This window comes from Agelaius tricolor, unplaced genomic scaffold (genome assembly GCF_023055355.1).
Source record: "Agelaius tricolor isolate 1412-34295 unplaced genomic scaffold, bAgeTri1.0.p SCAF_2, whole genome shotgun sequence".
Classification (NCBI taxonomy): domain Eukaryota; kingdom Metazoa; phylum Chordata; class Aves; order Passeriformes; family Icteridae; genus Agelaius; species Agelaius tricolor.
Genome location: NW_027269262.1, coordinates 42946765 through 42972965, shown reverse-complemented (window position 1 = coordinate 42972965; position 26201 = coordinate 42946765). Strand labels below are relative to the sequence as shown.

The following is a 26201-nucleotide window of genomic DNA, read 5'->3' as shown; positions in this document are numbered from 1 at the left end:
GTACTACAGTACTGGATTTTTTTTGCAGAAGAGCCCCCTTTTAATGAGAGTGAATTCCTAGTGCTAAGAGGCAAAAATCATGTTTTACTGTTTTTACTACTTGGCATGTCCTCAGACAATTTGTTTGTTGTGCTGGATCATCACGGGGTCTGTTAGATCATCTAATTGAAAAAAAGGGAGTTTGTAGTCCTGGAACATCTCCAGAAGTTGTTTGTTCCATAGCCAAGTCCCTCCTATGCTCTAACTCTGAGGTCATCTCCATAAGTCATGTTTATTATGTTTAATTTATTTCCCTATTGCACACTTGGAATCGAAAGGTTTGTAATGAAATATATGACATAAAGTGCATTTTAAAAATAACAATGTAAATATGTCTCTAGGGTTGGTCACATGGCCTTCAGCTTTAGGTTGAAGGTTATTTGTTCAGTACTTCAACTGAAACATCCTGATTATCATTGCTGCTAAGATACAGATAAGGTGCTGAACAGTGGACAAAGTTTTTTAAGTTAATATATATTTGTTTGTGGGGGGGAAAAATGAACATGCTTAGCTTTCCATGTTTTCACATCTGATTTTTCAGGAACAGTAGATACCTTACAACATGTTCTATTAACATCATGCCTGCACAGTTTATGCCTTTGTTTCTGATCACAATGTCCCAAGTTCTTCCCTCACCAGCTTTAATCAAGTTTTTCTTGAAAAGTATATTTAAGGGTAGGGTGTGTCTGGTTTTTTGTTGTTCAAGATCATTCAAAACCTAATCTGCTGCTTAAAAGAGGCACTGAGAAATGGGGTGGGACTTCCGAATTTTACATACTGGTCTGTGAGCAGGAGTTTTTCAGGAAACAGGAGTCTTACTGCTTCTTTTGAGAGAGGTTTTTATGCCCTATAAATCAGGAAGAAGAGTTTCAAAGGGCTAGCTCTTATCTTTATGTCATTACATATTCAGTGCAATCTTCTGAAATGTGTATCATCTGTATCAAAAAAGAAAAGAGACTGCTGCTGACAGCTCTTATAAGCATGAAAAGTCAGAGGGAGGGGGTTTAAAAGTTTATACCATTCTTTTATGATGGTTTTGGGTTCTCACAGAACTTTTTGAAATCATCTGTATGATTCCCTGCAAAACTGAAGCTGCTGGTGTTGATTGTTGCAGTGGATGGAGGGCAGGTACTGAAGAGGCCCCAAACCAGAGAGTACAGAGCAGAGGGGTGGTTTGGGGGGGCAAGGGGGAAGAAAGAAATTTATCAAAGAAGGCACCTCTAATAATTAGAGAATGTAATTGTTCATAAAATGATAGGTTAGTCCTGACAATTAGACTTGGAAAGCAAGTAAGGAAGATCAGGGCACAGAAAGAAAAGGAAGGTGGTATTGCTTAATGCACTTACTTCCTATTCTAAAGATAGCTATCTTGATAAAAATGTCAGTGGTATGACAGTCATTGTAGACCAGGATGTATTCAGTTTGCTCCAGCTGCCTGACCTTGCCTAGCTGTTGTCTGAAATGAAACAAGCTGTGTTCCTATCAGCACTTTCTCTGGGTTGCTGTGGAAAGTTATACGAACCCCCACTGGTGTCTGTGCAGGTTTTGTGAGCTATGGCACTGAATTGTGTTTGCTGCAGATTTTTCAAGCTCAAAGGAAAATTGTTCTGTGTGCCCAGCTCTGCCATGCCTCTCAAAACATCTGAAATAATTCTTATTTGGGCTGTCTGACCTGTCAGGAGCTAAAGATTAAAACTGGCATGCAGCCCAGTGAGGGAACAGCTTCTTCATGTAGCTCATCAAATCACTGGGCTCTCGTTTTGCAGTGTAACTTGTCTTGCTCAACGTAGATTGACTTTGAGTAACTTGAACCTAAGTCTTCTGGCATTTTTGTATGGAAAATACAGATCTTTCTTCTCCTGCCACCCTCTTCCCCCCAGAAAGGGAGTATCAAAGAGCAAGGTCCGCCTTGCACACTGAAACTGTATGACAAAACCTGTGGCATTTTCAGATGGATTCCAGTAAATTGAACATATTAGCAGATTCTGCAAACTTTCATGTTGGAAAGTGCTGTTTTATCATAAGTTTGCCTGCTCTTGATTTAAAGGTCTGTCTGTATTTTGCCTCTCAGGATTTTTGAGGACATGTATGCCTGCTTCATAAATGGGTAGATATAGACAGCTCTTTAATACAAGTTGTGGAAGTTGGCATCAATAGTGAAAAAGAGCTCAAAAATAAAAATATCAAAAATGCAACACAAATAGGGGTATACCTGCAGAATGATGGCTAAATTTCATAATGTCCATTATAACTTCATTGCAGCACTCTACAGTGATCCTTTTAAAGTTTCAAGCAGGTGTTTATCTAGAGCAGTTTAATTTAGGCATATGCATGATTTTGTTCACTTTATAGAAATATGTACAGATTTTGAGTATTCCTTATCTTGCATTTTGATGAAAGGTTTGATCATTTGGAGGAAAAAAATTCTGAAGTAAGGTAGTCTTTATAGGCCTTGGATCTCAAGGCAGTTTCATCAGACTCCACAGAAACTCAGCCAGTAAAGGTGAACACCGTCCACATTTGGATGGTGGAGAGCCCCTGAAAAAGTTGATGAATTGGATTATATCACTAAATGGAGAAGTAACTTCATACCAAGAGACAGAAAATTTGTGTGTGTGTACATAACATACCTATTACCTTAGGCTTTTAATTGCATAATTCTACATGGAGAAGAGGGAAGCTCTGATATGCTGCTTGCTTATCATTTTTATTTTAAGGGAAATTCAGGCTTGCCTCAGTGGGTTGATAGGTAAATGCTAATTTTCATACGTACTAGCATCAGTACACATAAGGCATTTTATTCAAATTGTCCTAGCTTGCAGTTGTGGTAGAATTTAGAGGGGGAGGAATTTAAAATACAAAAAAAATAATGCAGAGGATAATGTATTGTCACAATCCCTGTAGTGAATAGATACAGAGTAGTTTACAGTTGAAGCATTTTTCTTCTTCCATCTTCAAGAAGTATCACAGAAGTTGTTGCTGTTTTCATGACATGTTGAAGGTATGAATTGCTTGCTCATATGGATTTTCTCATTGCTTGAGGTCATTGGATGCCTTATGGACTAAACTGTACAGCACTGTATTGAAAGAACTATTCCTTTTAAGTGAAGAAAAGCATTAAAATGTATTAGCATTAATTCTTAAGAAAAAAGGGGATTCATTAATACCACTAAAAATGATTAATCAGCAGCAGAGTTGTTAAACTGTATGCAAAAGCTCTGTCACTTGCTGGTGACCAGCAAGTTTGACTGGTCACCAGCTCTGCACCTTTGCTTTCCAAGTTATTTACACATCAATGAGAATTCACTAATTTTGGCTTGCTGCCATGCAATGCAGTTGCTCAGCTGTATTTCCTGCTAGTAACCTTTACTTCCATTTCACAGTGATTTCTGGGCACTAATTGTTAGATCTCTAGATGAACTTACCTTGAATCCATTTATAGTTTGGGAAGAGAAAAAGGCATTTCAAGGGAGGGATTGATCAGATAATAATCTAATATTTTTTTGTAATTAGATTTTAAAAATTTGTGTCAGAATGATTTTAGTTGTGGCATTGCACCCCACATTTGATTACTATAAGATTCAGCTCTTTGTGCTGCAGTTGCTTAAAATTGTTACTGATGGTAGGGTTTTGCATAATGTGCAGGGTTTTAACTCTCAGTGAATGTAACATCATGTAACATCACTGTTCATGATTATAGAAAATTTTCTGTATGGCCCACAGCACAATTTTCTCTGCTTATCATTGTTAACCCCAAAATGATCAAGTGAACAGATTCCAAGCATAAACTTGGAATATGTAACAAAAATATTTAAATCTGGGGTCAAGATTTTCAAGTGCCAGGTAAATAAAAAATTTATATTAAAAAAACACCATAGTGTACACTTAGAATAGAGGAAGCTGTAGAAAAATTACAATTTTTTTTGTATTATATATGGATAATATGGCATTGGTTTGTTTAGTTTTTAAGTAATCCAAATACTTCTGGAGTATTTTTCAGTATAAAGCATGACTTTGTAAGTTACCATCATGGTTTCAATAACAGTTAGAACAATTATCTGCTAAGATTTATTTCTTAAAATCTGATCGTACAACTAAAAACAAGCCAAACTTTAATAGTTATGTAGTGTTTGTATTTTTTTGTCTGTTGATATTTTGAATTTTTGAAGTGCAATCTATTCACTCAGTATTTTCCAGAAAGGCACAGAAAAGAATCATAGAATGGTTTAGGTTGGAAGGGACCTTAAAGACCATCTAGTTCCAACCCCCATGCCAGGGGAAGGGACACATCCCACTAGACCAGGTTGCTCATGGCTCCATACCCATTCAACAGGTTCATGGCAACAGCATGCCATAAATTGTCCATTGTATACTAACACTAATTCAGGATTCCATAGGCAATTGAAATTACTAAGAAACACAGATTTTGGCAGTACTGGAAGTATTTTGCCACAGCACAAGTTTTTTGTTAATCTTTGGCTGCATGCTCTGTGCAGTTAACAGAAGACAGCCATTGGCTCATGCTGCAAATCACATAAAATTTCAGAGATAGCATATGGAAAGTATCCAAGTTAAACTGGAAAATGTGGGCACTTGACTCAGTGACATCTTTTGCTCTTTTCAACTTACCTTCTTGCAGGGCATACAGAGAAGTAATCTGACTGTTCCAGAGAGCTGTAAATAGCAGAGAAGGTAACTGGGGCTGGGGAAGCAGTATGGTAAAGGCATGAAGGGAGCCTGAGGAGATTCACAGATTAGCAGGAGGCTATTGTTTGCTGACACAATAGAAGGAACAGGCTCCAAAAGGTGTGTGGATGCCTGCCATCTTCTGCCTCCTTTCCCTCTGCTGGATTGGACTTCCACAGCAGAAACAGCAGCTCACCATGATAAAGTGGAAGCATGATGAAAGGGATGCCCAGGTGCCCTCTCTCCCCTGAGACAGTTGCACTAGTCTCTGAGCTGGAATTGGGTGATGTTTTCTCCAGTCATGCTCTTACCAGATCCAGGCTCTTTTGGCAACTGGAAACTAATTTCTTTTTCTGTTTATTTACACATGGCTTGCAGCATCTCAAGCCAGAATTATTAAATTAGGTGAAACAGTTCAGTTTGGAATATGTTAAATCTTTTTCTCTAGTCATGGGAAAGCTCTCTGGTACTTCTCTGGAAAGCAGCAACATGCCTTTTGATTTCTGTAAGGCTAAACCAGTGGTCCTGACCCACAGATGTGGATGCAACAATGCCTGCAACAGCCCTTTGCAGTGTTCCTGCTGTAGTAGGAAGCTGCAGCCCTTGTGCCCAGGATAGCAAGGGAAGCCATGGTGTGCTGTGTGCTTCACCTGTCATCACAGGCAAACACAGTGATACCAGGTCTGATAAATCCTGCTCCTCCTAGTCTCTGATACCAGCCATCCAGTTTAGCCTTCTTCATCCCTCTTCTCTGTACCTCTGCCAATTTGTGTTCCTTTATCTTCAGGGGAGATGACCCATATTGATTGTGTTTTCCACAAATTCCTACAATGTTAATATTTTTCTCTTTGTGAGGAATACCTTGTTTGATATGTTTTGGGCCTCATTTTGGCGAGGTGGAGAGGGCATATCCTTGTTTAGTTTTGATTTGTTTTCATGGTCACTCTGACAGCTCATGGTCATTAGGAGATGAAATATTTTGAGAAATTAAGCTTTCAGAGGGGAGGACTCTATGACACAATCAGAAGAGCTGCATCTGAGATGAATATACAGCTCATGTTTAGGCATTTGCTATTTTTTTCATAGTTTCTGCAGCCTCAATAAAATTATATGAAAATAATTACATTGAATAAATTTCTGTCTTGCACTCTGTGCCTTTTACAGACACAAACCTTGAATCTTTCTGAACATACAGCTGTCCATTCCCAAACACACTGTAAATTGTTGCATGGACCACAAGCATGTGAATGGTACTGAGGAGTTTTAACCTAGCATAATGTAAGTCATTTGCATGTTCAGACAGAGCATCCTTGTGTGCTTCTTCCAAGCTCTCCTCTTTGTATACAGTGTTACAGTGGTTTGTATTTCTGATAAACATTTTGCAGGGTTAGCCTTTTTAATAGCTGGTTTTCCCTACATCAGCAAGCAGCACCCTACGCTGTCTAAAGGTTAAAAACAGATTTGTCAATGAAAATGTATAGTGCTTGATTTTATTTAAATCAAGTGTTCTCAATTAGTGTCCATGTGAAAGAACTATGTAATAGAATACAATAGTCATAATGTATCTAATGATCCTTAAGTGGCAGATTATGATCATATCTTTATTAGTGGCAGTAATTGTGGTGACAGTGTTGCTGACAGGTTAAACCATTTCTTACGACAATAGCTTTTGTGCTGTTGCATTGGGATCAGAAATGCAGTTCCTGAAGATTTGCATATTGTGAAGAATAGGCTGCAAAGACATGGAAGCATAATCTTGTCATTGTGTTTAGTGATGTGGGTGGCAGATTGTGTGTAGCTGTTTCTGAGCAGGAGGAGTCTGCATATGGGTAGGCTTAAAGCCCTTTAAATGTTTTAGGATTGGTAGGCAAATTGGTTGACGATGTAAATGTTGTTGTAAATTGTTAAATATTCCAAGCAGCTATAAGCTTTCTAAAACCTTCTCAATGTTTTAAAACATACAGTGCAGTGTCTGAGCAGCTGCATTAGCTGAAATTGCTGGATTAAACCCCTTTTGCACTTGTGCTATTCCTAACCTCAGACACTGCTGTGGTAGTTCTGCATAGCATTGTGCTGCATCATTGGGGCATTAGAATTTAAAATTTTAAGGGGGTTGTGAGGCATCAAGCTAGAATGGGTCTCCTTAAAAAACAAACAAACCAACAAACTAGAAAAACCCAAACCAAAAAACAACCAAAACTAAGCCTACAATCATGCCGATTGTACAGAAACGTGGCACCATTGTTAACAAGTGTGAAAACTTAAACCCAGTGAAAATGTTACCGTAGTTTAGGAAATTTTCTCACATTGTGCATTTTTATTATAAAAACAAACTATTTCTTTCCCAAAGTATGTGAGAAAATACTGATTCCTCAGTAACTTATTAAATGGCTTGTTCCAAAATGTCTGCAAGTTCTGTGGACTTTTCAACCTTTCCCCCTTCTCCTTCGTGCACGAATGCTTTTATCACCTTTCACCCCAAGTGAAATGATCCTGTGAGAAATATTTGCTCCAAAGAATCTAGTCCATGTTATACAAGCAGCCCAGTAGATGCTAGAAAAAACTTTTGGGTTTTAGTAAAAATAAGATCAGTAAAATCATATGGGTTTGAATTTCATGAACTCATTCTGTCAGAACAGTATTTGAGACTAGCAGTGAATAAAGTGAGTAAGTAAACAGTAGAAAAAGAGAAAAAAATAGACTTACTTTCCAGGAGATTATCACACTTGAAGATTGTATTTCCCCCTCTGCCACATAGGTATGCAAATGGAATAGTGTATGTCTAAATAATGTAATGTATCTGCTTAGTCTTCATATTGACCATTTTCTCTCTCCAGAGAAATAAATAAATTCATGTCATGAAAGCCTAAAGTTTAATTGTAACATAAACCTTGTTGTGGAAAAGACCACGTGGGTCAACAAGCCATGTCTCTTCAATTATGAGCAAATATGTGAAAGCTATTTAATCCAGAGATCATCGGCTTTGTACAAATATACCCTAGAAATACTTATAGGAAACTTAAGATCTAACATCACAAAAAGCCAAGCAGAACATGACTCAACAGGTATTTGTTACGAGCAGATATATAGTTTAAAAAATTAGATGCATAAGGAGAAAAATACTAGGTTGTTGTTTATTCAGTAAGTTTTGATATTTTATCTGGATTCACTAGTCATGCAGTCAAGCAAAAGCTGTATTTCTGTGGTAAATATTATTTATGTAAATCAGGTTGTGAGTGCACGAGGCTACCAACTTACTGGGAACATTATTTCCTGGAGTGAATTTTTAATGACTGCTCTTGTGTGTAATTGCATGTTGGGATCCTTAAACAGGGTTAAGAACCAGTTACAGAATTCCCCACTTCATGCTAAGGTAGTTGTAGGCAGTGATTTTCTATATTTGTAAGAATTTTCTGTGGAGAGATACCACTAACGATTCAGGCACTCACAGGAATTAGAGCATAACTTTTTAAACATGTACTTCCTTTTTCTTTTTTGGAAAATCAACCATTTTTGGGGTGGCTAAAACTTAATTTCTTGAGCAGAGAAGTTAAAACAACTGAGAAGAAACTAAAAAGTATCTCTAAGTTTAAATCAAGAGAGAGGGGCAATACAAGGAGATCACAGGTCAGATGTGTTTGGGGTAAATGTAGAGAAAATCTGGCTCAGCAGAATGTTGGGGTGGAGGCAGTGACTGTGAGAGTCCTGCTCGGAGGTGTGCCTTGGAGTTAAAGGTGAGGTTAAGGCACATCACACGGATCTTCAGTGTCTCACAAGTTTGTTTTCCTTCAAGTTTTTTGTTCCTGTCCAGCTAGTGAGATCCTGATGGTTGACCTGAGCATTTATTACTAAATGCAAAATTTTACGTGACATACAAAAGCTTTTACAAACTGCAGACAGATGATCTGGCTTTGCTGTTACAGCTGTGTAAGATGTTAGTCAGCATGTTGCAGAGAATCCAGGACATGTCTCCTGTATAAGTTTTACTCCTTTTCTGAAAGTGGTAACTTCAGCTATAATTCTAGCTGACTTCTTTATTTATTGATTAATTCACTTCTAAATTAGGGCAATATTAGCATGTTTTGCCTGGCTTTAATCTGTTTAATTCTAATGACTCCCCTAAACAACTGATCAGAACTAATTTTCCACTGCCTTAAAATGGGAATGTATTATTTGTTAAAGGGGAGGGGGGACGGGGGGGAAAGGAAAGTTGGGGAAGTGCCCTTGGAGTGTCCAGCCAAGTGAAATTCTTCATAAACTGGGATACTGACAGAAAAGTGCCTTTTCTTTTGCCAAAAATGTAACATATCCTATAATACTGTTGTCTTGCAAATTCATCAAAAACTTATCCCTTTTGCTTATTGCAAATGCATCTGTGTCATTTTGTTTAACAATGTTATTTCATTGTAATATGTAAGAATATTTAAACCACAGGAGATTGCTTAGTCTTTTAAATGCTATTAGGACGTTGCTGGATTCGTGTTAGTTTCAATCAGCTGCTTCTGCCTCTGGTACCAACAGATGGACCTGTGTGGAATGATGCCATGTGAGTCTCTCTTCACAGATAAGGGATTTCTAGTCAGAAAAGACAAGAATAAACACTGAAATTATTTTACCAGTAAGGGTCTAAAGAGAAGCCCTGAGCTGATGGGATGGTCATAGCAGAAGTTCTCTGTTCCCTCTGCTTTCTCTGGGACTTGGATGAGGAATAACTAGCTTGGATTAGGAATAACTAGCTTGTATCAAAGAGGATTGTCTTCTTTCTTTAGTGTAATCATACTGCAAATCTGCTTTTCACCTGATGCTTTTCTACACAGGCTTCCCAAGGAGCATCTGGCTCCTGCTAGATCTAATCCTCCCCTTCACAAATGCTTTCTCAGGGCTAAAGGCTATCATTGTCATTTCTGTGGACTGCTGCCTGCAGTTTTTCTGTGAAAAACTTTTCTTTTTCTTCAGACTATTATCATAAGCCCACAGCCTTCTACTCCATCACATCAGCTACTTTCTCCCTTTTGCTGCTTTCTCCCTTTTGGTCCCTGTGCTGCACAAAGATGGGAGAGGAGTGGGCACAGGAGAAGTTGGTTTGTCAGGTGAGTTACACAGTGGCAGCTGCCAAGTAAAGCACTATGGCTTGGAAAACAACCATGTCAAGGAGCCAAGGACCTATTCAGAGCTTTGCCAGGCCTGTCAGCATTGCCTGACCCTCTTCTGCATCAGTGAATTTGTCCTTAATCGATGGACATGAAGGCAGTTCGGGATCAGGTCCACAGTCACTGTGCAAATGCATACCTCATCTTTTCTGGCATGTCTCCCATCCTGCTTCTTAAGACAGATGACCCCCTCTCAAAAAATTGTAATGACTTTTTTGAGGTGATGGGTTTAAAGAAAAGGATGAAAGTTAGATTTGGTTTGGAGTGTGATATTCACTTCTCTGCAATGTACATGCTGGTTTTTTCCTAAACCCTTAGTCAGTATTTTTAACACAGTTAGAGTCATATTTTTTTTTTGGTTCCTGGTTCACGTATCTTATAAAACTCCAAATGTAGCCTTCCACAGAGTTTGTACTTTTGTGTTAATATTTGACATCTACAGAGAGAGAAACTTACCAGTAATTTATGACTAGAGAGAAAGAATTATTTTTCTTGCATGCCTATGCAGTTACAATTAATTTTTCTCTTTTTTTTCCTCCCGAGTTCGATGTGAGGTGGAGTAAAAACTCAACCACTAGTGAGTTGCGTATCCTGATTTGCCAGCAGTAGGCTACATGAAAAAGAGAGGTCAGTGAGGAGAAGCAGAGATCAGGGCACCAGTGTTACTCACCTAGTACAGTGCCCATACTTGAGGGTAGTGTCAGCAGAGAGTTCAGAGATCCCTGTGAAAGTTGACCCAGGAAGACTAGCAAGCTGGAAGAATCTCTTTACCAGTGGCTTAGGTCCCTCCTATGTTTTTGATTACCTCCATCTTTCCATTTGTTCTTTCTTAAAAAATGGATCCAAAGCTCAAAGGAGGCCATGTAAAGGGAAGATGGGCTGCAAATGGTCTGCAGGGTTGCTGTACAGAAACTTTCTCCACTTTTACCTAGTGTTTTCCAGAAAAAGCTCTGCATCAGTCCTGCTCTGGATTGGAGGGGCAACCAGAGCAGGTCTCTTTAGCTGCATCTGTAGGAGCTCCACATTAATTCTTTCTGGGGTTTTGTCCCTTCTTACTCCAAGCAGAACAAGGCACAAGAAACAAGACTGACTTTGTGGCAGGGGGTGGCCACCCAGTGTGATTTCAGCTGGGCTATCAGTCCTCCTCCATACAAAAATGCAAATATGGCCTCAAGCAAGCAGCTTGTGCTCCCCAACATTCAGCCTGAAGCTCACAAGCAGTGCATCCTGAGGTGGGAACTCAGAGAGGAAAGCAGGAAGTAAAGGTGTCTCCAGTTTCCCTCCAGGAGGGTTTATGCTGTATTGCCTGGTTTCATGAGGCAATAGCACCAATAGCACAAAAGTAGAAGGCAAATCTCATTTTTCACACAGATATCCACTCAGTGTGTAGTTATATTTATAAATATATGCATATATAAATGTGCATATATAAATATATGTATGTATAAATGTGCTGCCTGATATGAAGGGGCAGAAGCAATGTGAAATACCTCATCCTTCAGGAACTCAAGGAGGATCCCGCAAGATTTCCCCTCAGAAGAGAGGGTAAAACCAGGAAGAGACTTCTTTCCTTTGTCCAGGGTTTTGTTTTTATTCCTGTGGACAATTTGTACTGGAAGTTGGTTTGGTGAAGCAGCACCACTGCCACGTTTTATAGAGTTTTAGATTTATCTGTGTGCAGAAGAGACATATTCATATATGATAGCTATGGTTTCTCTCTGGAAAAAAAAAAGAGCTGTGTCCAAAGGGGGTGAAAATTTCTCTTTTGTTTATTATTGCTTCTAGGATTTTGTAGTTCAATTATGTTGGGATAAACGCTGTGTTTGGGAAAAGCAAAGGGGAGGGTTGGGAATATAATTACAGCTAAAAGTTCTTTCTGGGCACAGGTTGCTTGTGCATATCATTCTTGAACTGTGTGATCTTTTCTCAGGAGGAAGAGACCCAAAGGGGTCATGGGGTTTTTCGAGGGGGAGAGAGGAAATGAGAAACACTTTCCCTCTTTTGGAGAAAGGTAAAAGCAGGATATACCAGGATCATGTAAAATTCTGTTTATTGGCACTGAGCCGTTTCAAAGCTGAGAACAAGTCTGCACCAAAGATCCCAGTGTTAGTACATGAAAGAGGAAAATTGCTGGGGAGAGGAGGGGAAGAAACAGGGCAGATTCCTGCAGACTGACTGACACTAGCCAGGTTTGGGACTTGGTCTCAAACTGAGGTATTTATACAGGTAATGAATATGCTGCACACATCTTGGGCATCATAAATTACAGCTTCTGACACTGAAGGACTATGAAAATTCAGACCCAGTTAGTGATTTCTAACCAAGCCATTCAGTTTTGGGCTCTCATAGTGCTGTGGCAGGGAGCAAACATGACTGCTCTTCACAAAAGCTATTCATCATATGTCCTGTGTCTGACAGCCTCCAAAACCAGTAGTCACCCTGAACTGTGCTTCCAAACCTATCTGTATCTGAGTTGCTTTTTTTTCTCTCCAGACAGAAAAATGCCAATAGGAAAAAAAGCAGTCTGTCCTAAAAATGCAGCTCAGAAACACTTCAAAAATGCATATTTTGACTTGGCAGATCCTGTCAATCCTGTAGTGTGTTAGCCCAGCTCCCCCCACCTATGTAAGAGGGAAGATGAAAACAGCTTCCAGGGTCAAGATCGAGCAGTACCATAAAACCACATATCTGGCACTTGAATTTCCTAGTCTCCTGAAAACTCCACATACCCAACCACAGGCTGAGCAGTACCTGTTCATTTTCTGGGTTCTGCCCTTTTCACCTTCCTCTGATGTGTGCTCAAATTAAGACAGTACCAGTTTTTCTTACTTGATTCAGCATTTCCCACCTGAGTGAGGGAGCCATTGAAAAAAAACAAAAACAGCTAAACTAAATCCTTCTGCTTGTAAAATCTAGTTTCTTTTTGCTACATACTTTCCAACACATTTTAGATTAAAATACTGTTTTGTTTGATTGAAGCTGATGGCAATCTCTCTTTGATTTTAGTTGTGACCAGGATTTTGCACACGTATGTATCTGTCAAAATATTAATTTTTCAGTAAGCCATCTTTGAAAGTATGGGGGACTATTTGGAGATAAAAGCTGAAAGTATTTGGGGACTGCAGAGTAACGTCCATTCTTTTTCTAGTGTTCTTGTATCTCAATGCATCATGTCTAAGCAGTGCAGGTGGTTTCTATGCAGGAGGAGTTTAGGACGAGCCAGGTGCTGTACTGCTGCTGCTTTTGCACTGAGGTGCCAGTTTGCAAGGCAAGAGATTTGAAGCAAAAAGGAATACCTATAGGGTTATCTAGCTTGAAGTTTCATTTTAGGATCTAAAATGGAGGCAAATGAAGGAACGGAGATAGGGTTTCTTGTCGACATTTGTTGTTGCAGTGATATTAGACATGCTTATTATCATGTTCGTATTGCACATTATCATGAGCTGTTTGGATAGCTTCATTTTCTGGTTCAGCTGATGCAGTTTGGAATATTCAAAGGGAAAAGACGGCCCATGTGCTGCCGTGACTACTTGTGTGGCAAGGGACATTTTGTTGGTTAAGCAGTCGAGGCAGGGTGTTTGTGCATATGCGTGCTCTGTGTGTCGGGGTTCACGCGGGCAGACCCCGGCCGCTCCCACACGCCGGTGCCAGGGGCTGGCTCCCGGCGCTGCTCCCGCAGGTCGGTCACGATGGCAGCCATCACCTGTGCCAGCCTGGGCAGCCGGCAGTGCCAACCCTCTCTCCGGTAGCGGCCAGGCTCTTCCAGTACCGCCGAGGAGCGCGGGGAAAGGTCGGGAAAAGCCCCCCCGGTCCCCGAGCGCGGCGTCCCGCAGCTCGCTGCCCCTGCGGCAGGCCGCGGGCGGGGGTCCGGAGGCCGCAGGTCCCGCGGCGGCCGTGCCAGCTCCGGGTTTTGGCGGCAGCAGCGCGGCCGGGGCCGCCGGGCGGAGCGGGGCGGGGCGGGCGGGGGGCGCGGACCCCGCGGCGCCGCCCGGCCCCGGCCCGCAGGATCCAGGTAGATCCGTCCGGCTTTTACCTTTCTCCTTCGGCTTCCCTGCGCGTTGGGCTGGTAGCGGGGCTGTTTCCTGGTCTCGCAGAAAGAGGCAGTGCTGAGTTAGGAAGACAAAAATAGACCTTTACAGAGAAATATAGGGATTGTGTGCGCGGTGGGGAGGGAGAGCGGAGAGCGGCACCCGGCTGGTTTCCAGGAGGAGCCCTTTTCTCCCTCTCGTTGCATGTTAGGCATTTTTGCACAGCTTTCTCCCCCCACCCCCTCCCTGCCGGGGCAGGGTTACCTCTGCCGCCTGCTCTCCGCATCTCTGGTGGGGAGCGAAGCAGCCAGCTCCGCTGCGATCGGAAAGCGGCCAGAGACCATTTTATGTGAGCGAGCCGGGTGGGAAGAAGCGGAGAGAAACCGTCGCAGGGACACACACGGATATAAAGACTTGTCTTCTGCCTCCCCCCCGCTCCCTCCCCCTTGTAAATACTAAATCTGAGAAGGCAGCGATTTGACATCCACCCTGAGCAGCGGCTATGGGGTGTTTGGGCAACAGCAAAACGGAGGATCAGCGTATCGATGAGAAAGCGCAGCGAGAAGCCAACAAAAAAATAGAGAAGCAGTTGCAGAAAGAGAGGCTGGCTTATAAAGCGACACACCGCTTGCTGCTGCTGGGTAAGGAGGAAGCGGCAGAGGTGGGGGCCGGGGCGAGCGGGGCGAGCAGGGGGCAGCAGCCCCAGCCCGCCGGGAGGGGAGATGCGGCGTGCGCCTTGGCCATGAAAAATGTGGGCTGCTCTATTGAGCAATAAGCGAGGCGTCCACAGATCGCCTGAGCCACATGGATGCACACATACAGAAATGCTGCCGAGGTGGGAGATGCTGTCGCGTCCAAAAAAAACCTTAAAAAAAAACCAAACCAAAAAAACTCTCTGACCACCCGGCCTGAACCATGTATCACAATGTTCTCCCTTTCCTTCTTTCTCTTTTAGGGGCTGGTGAGTCAGGAAAAAGCACTATTGTGAAACAAATGCGAATCCTACATGTCAATGGATTTAATTCAGAGTAAGAATTATTGACACTTTGTGACTTATTTTTCCTTAAATGTTGGAAACAGGTTAACACACAGTACGCTAGGAAATTTCTCCTCTCATCCCCTATGTTTTGGTGGCTTGACACTGTTGTGAGGGAGGGAGGGGAGTGAGAATAAGGAAATTGCTGCTATTGTATGTTTGCATTTTCTCCTTCTGGCCCCTTTACTGTATTTTACACTGTTGCTACTGCAGCGCTTGACAGGCCCCTGTGTAGCAACAACATGGCGACTACTTTTTACATAGAAGCAAATAACCAAATATTGCATCTGTCTGTAATATAAAAATACATGTCAAATCATAATCAGATGACACTGTGTGCTGTTTTTCCGGTGCTAGGGTTAGCATAAAACTGAAACTAATTTTGCCTATTTGCTAGAAATCCTCCTGTTTTGTGGGGCTACATCATTTTCTCTCTAAAAACTCTGCCAGAAATCATTATTAATCCATAGCATTCATTTTAGATATTTGTTGGCCTTCACCTACGTGTTGTTAATTTAGAGCATGTTTACATCATGCTGTAGAAATGAAAGAATGACTTCCAGTTCCATCAGGGGAAGCTTTGCAGATGTGGCTGTGATTGAATGATTTAAAAAAATATATTAGGGATGAATGTGCATTGCTCTTTATACTGTGCAAGAAAATGGATAAGGGCAAAATGTATTTGTCTTGCCTTTTTTTTTACTATTAGTATGTTTTAATGTTTGAAGAGCAGATAAACAAGCGATCAGTGAAAAAAAAATTAAATGCAAGTGACTGAACTGCTTTGGAAAAAAAAATCAAAGTGTTCATATTTCTGTTTTAATGCAGAGAAAAGAAACAGAAAATACTGGATATTCGGAAAAACGTTAAAGATGCGATTGTGGTAAGAACACACTTTATACTGTTCTTACATGCTTGTTTGTACTGGAAATTATAAGGATTATGCTTTCCAAGATTGTGATGAGAGAAATCCCATTTTGCTGATCAGATTGGATTATCTTCTATTGATCCTGTATCCAGATTAATGTGTTTGTTTTTCTGTTTTATCCAATTCTAGACTATAGTTTCAGCTATGAGCACTTTAATACCCCCCGTTCCATTGGCCAACCCAGAAAACCAATTTCGAATGGACTACATCAAGAGTATAGCTCCTCTTTCTGACTTTGACTATACACAGGTAAGAATAGAAACCACTGATTTATTCTGCTCGAGGGGGAGTATGTTGCTTCACTTGGATTTACTGAAACATTGGGGTTATTTACTCTTGGAAGATGGTCATAGAAAGTTCTTATGCCAGCATCACCTCTGTTAACTTTCCTACAAGACTGTGGTGGTTGCACCTGTTTTAGTGGTGCAAGGTTTTGTTGTTGCGCACTTATTTGCTAATATTTCTAAATGCTGTTTCTGCATTTAGTCCTGTTCAAATTTTCTGATGCAATCTTACATATTGACACATCAAATAAGACTTTGTTGAAAGCTGATTTCCTACGTGGAATTAGATGCAGGATGTTAATCTGAGGAGTTACTGTCTACCTGCAGAAAAGGATATAAGAGGAAATAAAAGGCTAGACACTAAACAACACTGGCCTCAGTGTTGTTTCCCATACTTACTGCACTTGAGAGTGGAAACCTGCGTAAGCAGTGGTCAAGTGAGGTGCTTTGCTTCCTCATGTATTGTAGTTGGCATGGGCAGTGGTTTGCTTGTATGTAAATGTTGCTTTAATTTGATATGGGATCAATGTGGGACTTGTGTGTGGAGGCTGATCTTTTGTATACAAATGAGAGATACTTTTCAGATAAACTTGCATAGGCATCGTACATTATTTTTATCTTTTTATGTTATTATTTATAGGCATATGCATAGAATGTTTCATTTTTTATGCATGACAAGAAAGCAAGTGCATAGACATTCTGAATTTTATTTTTGCTGTAGCACAGTTTTAATTTACCTTAAAATGGTACTGAAAGCAATTTGTTATGGATACAGTAAAGACTTAAAAATATCTTCGTTTGTTGGCTAAACGATTGTGAGTTGTACATGCTATCAATACTGCCGAAGAAGCCATTTACAGTAGAGTGTCTTTAGGTTATTATGGCTTCAGGGTGCAAGGAGGAGAAGGGGAAGAGTCCTTTCTTTGTTATATGACTCATATTCTCTGATGTGTGGTTTTGCCTCTGGTAAACCTACCACTTTGAAGGTTCAAGATAAAGAAAAATTATCAGACATCTTGTACAGTTAGAATTTAACACAGAATGCAGATGTTTAAAAAAAACGACTGCATGGTACACCCACATATTGCATAATTGCTCAATTGGTGGATGTAAGTTAGTGAAAATGAGAAACTCTTTAGAAATGGAATGTGAGCTTGACATGAAGTATTTGTGTTATGCAGGTATTACAGTTCTGAGGCATTTGTTGTTCATTTTATGTGGATTTTTTGTCTTGAATTTTGATCCTTAGAGGAGTAAAAAAAAATGGTGATACATATACTTTGCAGTTCTCTATAGTACATATGTTCTTTTGAGATTCTGGGATAAAAGGCTAAAGTGGACTTTTCATAGTGCTGGAGATGTTTTCATTTTATAATTGCTTTCAAATTTTCTCCTTTTTCACAGAAGCTGGTTATATCTAGTCAAATTTGATTCATGGCTTGGTATTTTATATAGAGGAAAATTTAACCTTCTTGGAGGGGAAAAGAATAGGACCCTGTGGACCTTGAAGCAATTAATAATTCATTTGAAATCTCAATTCATAGTCCATTTTGGTTTAAAATAAAAATATTAATAAGTGGTTTTTAACTAAATAGGTTTTTCTGAAAATACCATCCTGTTATTTAAATAGTGTCAATTATTAGTCCTAATTTTAAAAAAATATTTAAGAGGTTGTTACAAGTTTAAAAGAAGAAGAGAAATCTAATGCTGATTTAGAAGTAAATATGTTTCTGTGTCACTTTCATATTTTCCCTTCTGTTTTCATCTCAGCTTAATTCATAGGTTTAATATTTGTAAAATGTAAAGTATGTCAAGATTTTTGGGGGCTTTTAAGTTTTTTTTGGTTCGAATGTTATTTATCTCCAGGAGGATTTGTGAGCAAGGCAGATTGAAAAAAATGCTATTGTGCTTCAGGGCTTGATTTTACTCCAGTTTAAGCCAATGATAAAGTAAAATTAGGTTTCCAGCTGAAATAAATTTTGACCCATTTAGTATTTTTGGATAAGGACAGATATAAAAATAAATACTTGGATAGTAATCAGTCAGGCATCCTCTGCTAAGTAGTACTGATTCTGTAATTAAAAGCTGATGCATGGAGTAAGGCCTTCTGAGCCCAAACCAAGAGTTTAGCAGCAGACATGCAGGACTTTAGGGCTAATCATCCTTGCTTCAGAATAGTTGTGAAGGGAAAAATGCTGATGTAGGCAGTTCTGGGGCCCATTTTGGCACATTCTGTAGAGTGACAAAGGTTACTGTCCTTTGAATGAGGGAAGAGGCAGCTTTAGGGTTTGTGACAGTATGAATGGTAATGAGTTGTTAAAGACCCTTAGTGTTGCAATTTGAATTACGGATGTGTCATTTTTTTGGATGACATTAGCCATGTAACCTTTGTCATAAAAATCGATGTGTGTTAGTTGAAGATGGATTTCAGATACATTGCATGCCAAATGTGGGAAAATGACTGCACCTTATCAGGAGTCTTTAAAGAGAGATTCCTGATGAAATACAGAAACTTCACTGATGGCACAATCTGACCAACACTCCTGGGGTGCATATTTGTGACATATCGGGTGTGCTTGGACAGACATTCTTAAATTGCATACAAATTAACTAATACACATTTAATTGTGAAAATTACCCTTAAAATAGGTGGATATGAAAATACTGATTTCCTGTGGGTGAAATCATACTCTTAATTGCAATTTATGACTGAAATTCCAAGAATTGAGTAAAGGTGGGGACTTCATATTTAGACTGAAATATTCTGGGTCTTTGTTTGTCTGGTTTTTTTAATTACATACCTCTCTATAAAATGTAAGTAGAATGTTTTCTTTAGTAGGGATACAAATCTTAAAACAAATGTTTTTCTCTTTACAGTGCTTTAACATTACTTTAAGAGTCTGTGGAGTGCCCTCCACAAGAGTTTTACTTAAAGAAGATCATTGTATATATATGATTTGGTTATGCTAACTTGATGGTTCTTTTAGTTGGTATAAAAAATTGAAAGCTTTCTGGATTTGTTTTATAATTTTTACATAGTCTTTCATTACTTTTATAAAAGACTGTACAATTTTTACAAAGTATTTCCTGGCTGACTGATGTGTTCTAATTCTATAAATCATAAGAATTAGAGCTAGAGTTTTCACAAAATTGATAAATAGAAATCAGTCAAGTGTCCACTGTATTTTCTTCCTTGAAGTTGTGACAGGAATCAAGATAAATTTTTGTCTGACCAGATTAGGCATTATCTTTGCTCAAAGGTAGAATCAGTGGAAGTGCTTTAACACTGGAATTGTAGCATGCGTGCCCTATCAAAAAGGATTTTTTTATTATTTTTGGCAATGTGATGATTGATATTTGCTAAAGTTAACAGGAATTGACCTGCTGCAATTTTAATCCTTTATTGATGGGAATTTATTTTATCCTTTGTGAATCAGGGTGAACATATTAAGGCCATATTATGCTGGTAGCTGTGGTGTATCAGCTAAGTTGTGTTTACTCAAGGTCAGTTGTCTTTGTTAAAGTTTTTGAATTTTCTAGGAACTGCAGAGCTGATCAGTGTATAATTCCTTTACCCCTTGTCTTCCCTGAAAATGTAGCCAAATGAAGTCACTTTGCATAAAATATGTCTTGAATGAAGCTCATCTGATCAGTTTTGTGTAGGTTTATAGCAGGTGATGGTCACCTACCCCTGGGCTGCGTTGCCAAGTGTTTGGCTATACAAACCAGTTACCAGCAAACATGAATTATCTGCTTAGGAGAGAACATGTAAACACTTCACAGGTTTTAGGGAAAGGGGAGAGTTTTCAAAAGATTCATCTTCCTTTGCGAGGAATGTTTTAGGGAAGCAAGGTATTTTTTGGAAACTTCATAAGCAATGAGTTGTGTGAATGCAGTCCCTTGTGCTGATTTTAGTGTGTGAGTTTTAAATATAATTTTTAAAGCTGTTTTATTAGTCAGGCAAGCTCTTTAATTTAGCTGTTAAGAATGAAATGTTAATGTGGGCATTGACAGGGAAAGTACTTTAGATTAATCAGGTCTGCAGTTTGCTTTACATTTTCAGATATTGCAGTTTGAGTTCTGTCTAATGACTTTAATTTTCCTTCAGGTTTTCTTTTTAAAAATCAGGGAATCACATTCATAATATAAAGACACGATAAAAAAAGATAAATACTTCCTCTCAGAATTTGAAGTTACATAGACTTTTGTTAAGCATTCCAAATTTTTCTGATACCTGGTATTCAAATTCCATCTTGTGTTGATGCCTAGAGGTAGCTGCTTTTCACAGTGTGCATCTCAATGTTTGAAGCAACTGAAAATCTTGCTTAGGTGAAGTGTAGTGTTGGGCTGTAGAAAGTCTTTATCCTGGATTAAAAAAAATTTGATAAGTATGGTTTATATATGGTTAAACTTGTTTGGGTTGTACAGTTAATCCAGTCACTTTATTTGACCACAAATTCTTTAAGTTTCCCTTTGATGTAGCCCAAAGGAGTTGCAAAATAGCATCACCTTCCATTTTCTGATTTTCACTTAACTTACAATTTTCCCATCTTTTTTGTGAGTGTGAAAATATACATGTTACCTGAAAACAAAAGAGAGAATGCAGATAATATTGTGACTCAAATAGCTTCACTTGATTTTTCTTTCTATTTAAATTTTTACTTTAGGGCTTTGTTTACCATTTTGGTTAGAATGAACACAGGTTTTTATAACTACCTGTAATTGCAGTACTTAACATTACTCAATATTAGTATCAATATTAACTTTTTAAAATTAATTAGACTTAAAAAAATGAAGTGATTTGTGGTGTTCTGTGATCTAAGATGCACATTGGTAGATTTTCATATTTACATAAAAACATATTTTCATATTTAAACAAACACAGAAAGTTTTTGAAAGGCCAGGCAACAATAAAGTTGTGTTGGTCTGGCAACCTTATTACTGCCCTGAATTAATAACACCTGAAGAGCTAATGAAGAAGGCTGACAGAGAAGGACAGCTGGAAACACATATGCTGTTACAGCTGTTGGCAGCTCCTTAGTCTTCATCCAGAGGTTAAAATTGTCAGAACTGATGCTGAAAAGTAGAGGATATTAGGGAGAAGAAGCAATCAAGTAACCCATGAAATGTTTTTATTGTGGTAGCAGGTTTTTTCATGCTGTACACTATGCATTAACAACACATACTGAATTTGAGCTATTTTCATGTGAAGAGCAGATTCTGCTGAAGCCCAGCTATAGTTTTTCTTCCTTATGAAATACCTGTTTGCATGCAGATATGGCTTAAGTTGTCTGCTTTTCATTAAATCAGCAAACTGAGTCCTTAGTGTTCTGATTAGTCAGTGTTAAAGTTACAAGCATTTCATACATGAGATCCAAAAAAATACTTCAGTGTTTCGTGTTATGTTGTTCTTGTTCTCTGTAAGCAGTGAGTTTGCTTTTGATGGATCAGTCAATCCAGTTGTGCTTTCAGAATTAATCAGTTATTATTTTAACTGTGTAGTTTCAAAAATACGAGACTGGAACTGGGATCATACTACAAACAAGTATAGAACAGTTTGAGAGGGGGGGAAAAAAAAAGGAAAAAACCCCCAAAAATCAACAAATCTCAAAGCATCTAAGCTTCTCAAATTTATAATATATACTGGAACTGTAAAATTACAAACCTGTACCATGTTTTCTTTTAATTCTTTTATCTCCTTAATAAATACTCTGACTTTACTGAAAACAACTGGGAGTTAAAATTGGAGTGGTTTGTGTATAAAGTGAAACTCTTCTGTGAAGCTCAGGACTTCTTGCTTGAAATACACAGTTTGTGTTTGGTATGGTGCTTGCTTTAGACAAAAAAACTGATGTTCAAGCATAAAACAAAGTAAGTTTTCTGCTATAGTAGAGCATTGTTCTGTAATAAAAGTGTAACATATATCTTCCATCCCTTGTTCCAAACTCACTGACCCAAAACAGTTTATAGCAATGAGAAGTAAAGAATTAAATTTGTATCCCAGGAAAGGAGCCCAGGGATCTACTTAGGCCCCCAACAATTAGCAGTAGAAATGCTGGGACTGAGAGAATAAGAAATCCTGTACATGATCACAAATGATCCAAAGTTAATAAATAGGAGTTGTATTCAGAAAAAAAATTAAAGAAATTTTTAAAAAATTTTAAAAGTTTTAAACATCTAAAAATATTTTAAGAAGTTAAATATTAACTTTTGTTTCTAAGCCTTCCTGTCTCAATATTTTTAAGAACAGATTCAACTTTGAAATATCTGGAAAAGGTTCACTTTTTTCATAAGTACTTTGCATTTTTAGAATTTTTTTTTTCCTAGTTTACAGTGTAAAATAATTAATTCCATTCTGAAAAGGCAATTATTTGAGGAAGTCTTATGAACAATGGTGCTTGTGAATGAAGTTCAATGTTGCATTAAGTATTACATCATCATAGTAACACCAAATTAAATGTTTGTTGTATACAGTGAGTCTGATTTCCCAGTTAGTGAGGTGGTATTCACATTTTATCCAGCCTGACTTATTTATTATCATCACACAACACAGAGACTTTTATTGTGAAACTGGAAAGATATTATCATTTATTATTATTACTGCTGCTGCTAAGTAAAACTTAAGTTATTTCCGTGGTCTCCAAACCTGTTGACATTTTCTGGTATTACTTCCAAGTTTTGTACCTATTAATACAAATTAATTAGAGGGTTTTTTTACAGTCAGTTCAGCATCCAGTCAACTACTGCAAAGTATTAATAATAAATGCCACATTTTGCCTTTTTTTGCTACTATTTGAGATTAAAAGTTCATATACTTTTATTGCATTTTATTAGGATAAAAATATTTTTACATCTAAATTTGGATATTAGATTTGATGGCAACAGAAAGACTAATAACTTGAATTATCATTTTAAGTAGGAGTGACTGATTCTCCTCACAGAACCAAAAATGTATTAGAGGATCATTTCTGAACATTAGAATATTTTTGTTCATCAAGTATTTTTCAGTGTACACCCTAATTTTGAATTAAAGGAAGGCAGAATCAATAGGTTAAAGCCTGTACTGCCATTGTCCTGGCCACAGACTTGTGAAAGACACAGATTTATTTTAAAGTGTGGTTGCTTTTGGGGTCTGCTGTTTTGAATTCTTTCACAATTGTGGCTGCTGCCGGGGTATCTTCTGAAAGCGATCCTGCGATGCTGAGGTGGCAGCAGTCCTGTGCCACCCTAGAAGGCCAGGTTTGGAGAAACAGCCAGTGGAGTAGCACTGATCCCTATGGTGATGCTTGAAAGAGGTGTAGGAGCCTGGCCAGAATCACAAACTGATCCTGATTCCCAGTCTTTCATAAGGCAAGAAACAAAAGAAGTTCTTGTCATTTTTACCACTACTGTTGAGGTGCCCTGAAATCTTGGAAGATTGAATTATCAAGGAGTTTATGTATTAAGATTTGACATGAACATCAAATGATGGCAAGAAATTCACTTGTTTTTCCGCTTATGTGTAAATCAAACTGAATTAAAATGGAAGTAAATGTAAAGAAGTGCAAAAAGTAACCACACTCTTAATGAAGACACATTGTCCATTTAGTCGAAGGGTGATGACATTTCAGGCTTTCAAAAGTGGCAGTTTTCAGAAGAAGGATATTGAATTTTTTTATGAATTGCCACTATTTATAAACTACATAAAAACATATTTTCCATCACATCCAGAAAAAAAGGCAGATGTAGCAGAGTATGTTTCAGAATTGCCTTTGTTATCAATTAATTCTTTCAATCTCTAAAGCCAAAGATCACAGGTTGATTTTCTGGTTTTGCCATTTTTGAGTGCTCTGCAAAAGTAGTATATTTACTAGTCAGGGAGAATCTTTGTTTTCTGCTTCAGTAACCATGATAAAAGTGTACAGATCATGAATAAATCATTACATGTATGCACCTTGTCACTGAAGCCAGTGGAAACCTATGGAACAGAGACTATCACTTACTCAAATAATATTAGTGTCACTATTTAGTGTTCCAAAGAAGTGAGTGTTCATCTGCACAGCAGCAAAGAGCTGCAATCCCCTTTCTTCAGCACCTGATGAGATCACAGCTTCTCTTTCTGCAGCCATGTTGAGCTTAGCCCTTTGCTTGTTTTTTTTGTCACCTCCATAGCTTCATCCATGGCTTGTACTTATTGTCAACATCAGATTACCTCTTTTAATGTCAACAAAGACTGCATACACAGACAGGATATTTTGTTTGCAGAAGGTAGCAACCTGAGCTGAGGAACAGAGAACAAGCTAAATAGTGTGAACAGAAGACTCTATGTATACCTTGCATACAGTGAAATAGATAGGTTAAAAACCAAAAGGTATTATGAACAATTTCTTTCCTCTGAGGATCTAAGAAGCTCTTTATAATAAATATAAATAGGACTGCTAAAAAGCAGATAAAAGGCAAGAAAAATGCACATTTGCAGTTAACTGCTAAAAGTTTCCATAAACTGTTTATGGTTTTGTTCTGTCACTCTTGTCATATAGTTTGTTTTGCTGTAGTTAAAGAGATTCAATTCAAGTTTCAGGGCCTTCTCTTTAAAAGGAGTCAGGAGGAGAATGTAATTTGTACAACACAGTTTCAAGTTCATATTGCCTTTTACTTTGGGAGCTTGTAATAATTTCTTGGAACGAAGCTACCTCTGGTTGTAAGCATGCCAGCTATCACATGAAGCATGCAGATTAGGGTTTCTTGCTTTAAATCAGTGGATTAATTTTGGCTGGTTTAAAGTGTACTCTTGTAATTAATCTACTAGTATTTGTTTTAAAAACCTATGCTGGATGTTTTGAAAGGATATTTTTCCTTAGGCAAGATAGAATATTGGAATTTTTTCTGCTATGTCGACGTTAGAAATGAACTTTGCCTTTTAAATCTTTTAAAAGTAAACATTTTCTGACACTTCTGCCAATTCATTACATTTGAGTTTTCTTGGTGCTGTCAGTAGGACTTAAACATATTTTAATGCAAATAATTATCCCACTGTTTTGAACTGAAATTGTTTAGCAAGATGAAATAGGCTAAAGATATGCAAGCCCTCTTATCTCTGTTAATTTGGTGAATGCTTTTTGATCACGTCCACCCTCACTTCCAGAGGATGTTAAGTGACAGAGCTGTGCAGATCATTCTTTTCTTAACATACACCCACATACTTTCTTTCATAGGAGCTAAATAATACCAAATTTAAGAACTGTCAGGTAGGAAAACAAGAAAAGGCAAAGAACAGTTAACTAAAATAGTGGAACGTGTGTCCTTGCTGCCTTCTGTGCAGACAACAAACTGCCCCTTGCCTGCAAACCTCCAGCTGCCACAAACAGCAGCAGGACCTGGTTGTCAATCAGCTCCAGAGTGCCTTTGGTGCAGGCTGTGTGCCATGAGGAGTTACCAACTCCAGGCAAAAAAACCCAAACAAACAAAAAAAAACAAAGCGGAGGAGAGATGTGAATGAAAAAACCATGTAGCAATATGTGGTCACTAGAGGAAGAGGTCAGGTGTCACCATGTGCTACTGAAACCATGTCATTAATTACTAGATTTCCACCAGGTATCACAGCAGAGTGAGTCTTCATGGTAGGATTTGTAGCTTTTAAAATGTGCATGAGAATATTCTTTCTGGCAGATAGGTGTCCTCTAACTTTAGCATTTCTTTCCATCTCAGGATGTCAGTGCTGCCTGTTCCTTTTGGGAAAAGAAGACTTACTTATTTAGGATAGCATACTTTTAGCTGAACAGTAGAGCTTTTCTTTTCCCATCCCTAGAATTAGCATTTCTAATCACTGTTGTTATCTGCTGAATTTCTCCCCAGATTTTAACAGCAGCAAACTTAACACGCTAACCAACAGCAGTGTGGGTATTCATGGACCAAAAGAATAATTAGTCAGGGAATGTGTAAGTGAGAAATCATAATCAAAAAATAATTTTAGGGACTAAAAACCATGTCACTAGAGGAAGATGGCTGTTGACATTTCTGAGAGCCAGCCATTCAAACTGCAGAGGATTTTCACTGGATTTTAAAGAAATG

The 26201-nt window shown here is 38.5% G+C and overlaps 1 protein-coding gene across 2 annotated transcripts in view; it reads left to right on the top strand.

Annotated features, from left to right (window-relative positions):
- Positions 1–26201, top strand: part of GNAL (G protein subunit alpha L) — a 181013-nt gene that overhangs the window by 53718 nt on the left and 101094 nt on the right. The window contains exons 1-4 of one of the 2 annotated variants that reach the window (XM_071456904.1): positions 13856–14544; positions 14859–14931; positions 15768–15822; positions 15997–16116. In XM_071456904.1, the coding sequence (XP_071313005.1) occupies positions 14406–14544; positions 14859–14931; positions 15768–15822; positions 15997–16116 (387 nt within the window). In that variant the 5' untranslated portion in view covers positions 13856–14405. Of the gene's footprint in view, positions 1–13855; positions 14545–14858; positions 14932–15767; positions 15823–15996; positions 16117–26201 lie in introns of those variants that run through there. The other variant, XM_071456894.1, reaches the window with a different exon arrangement.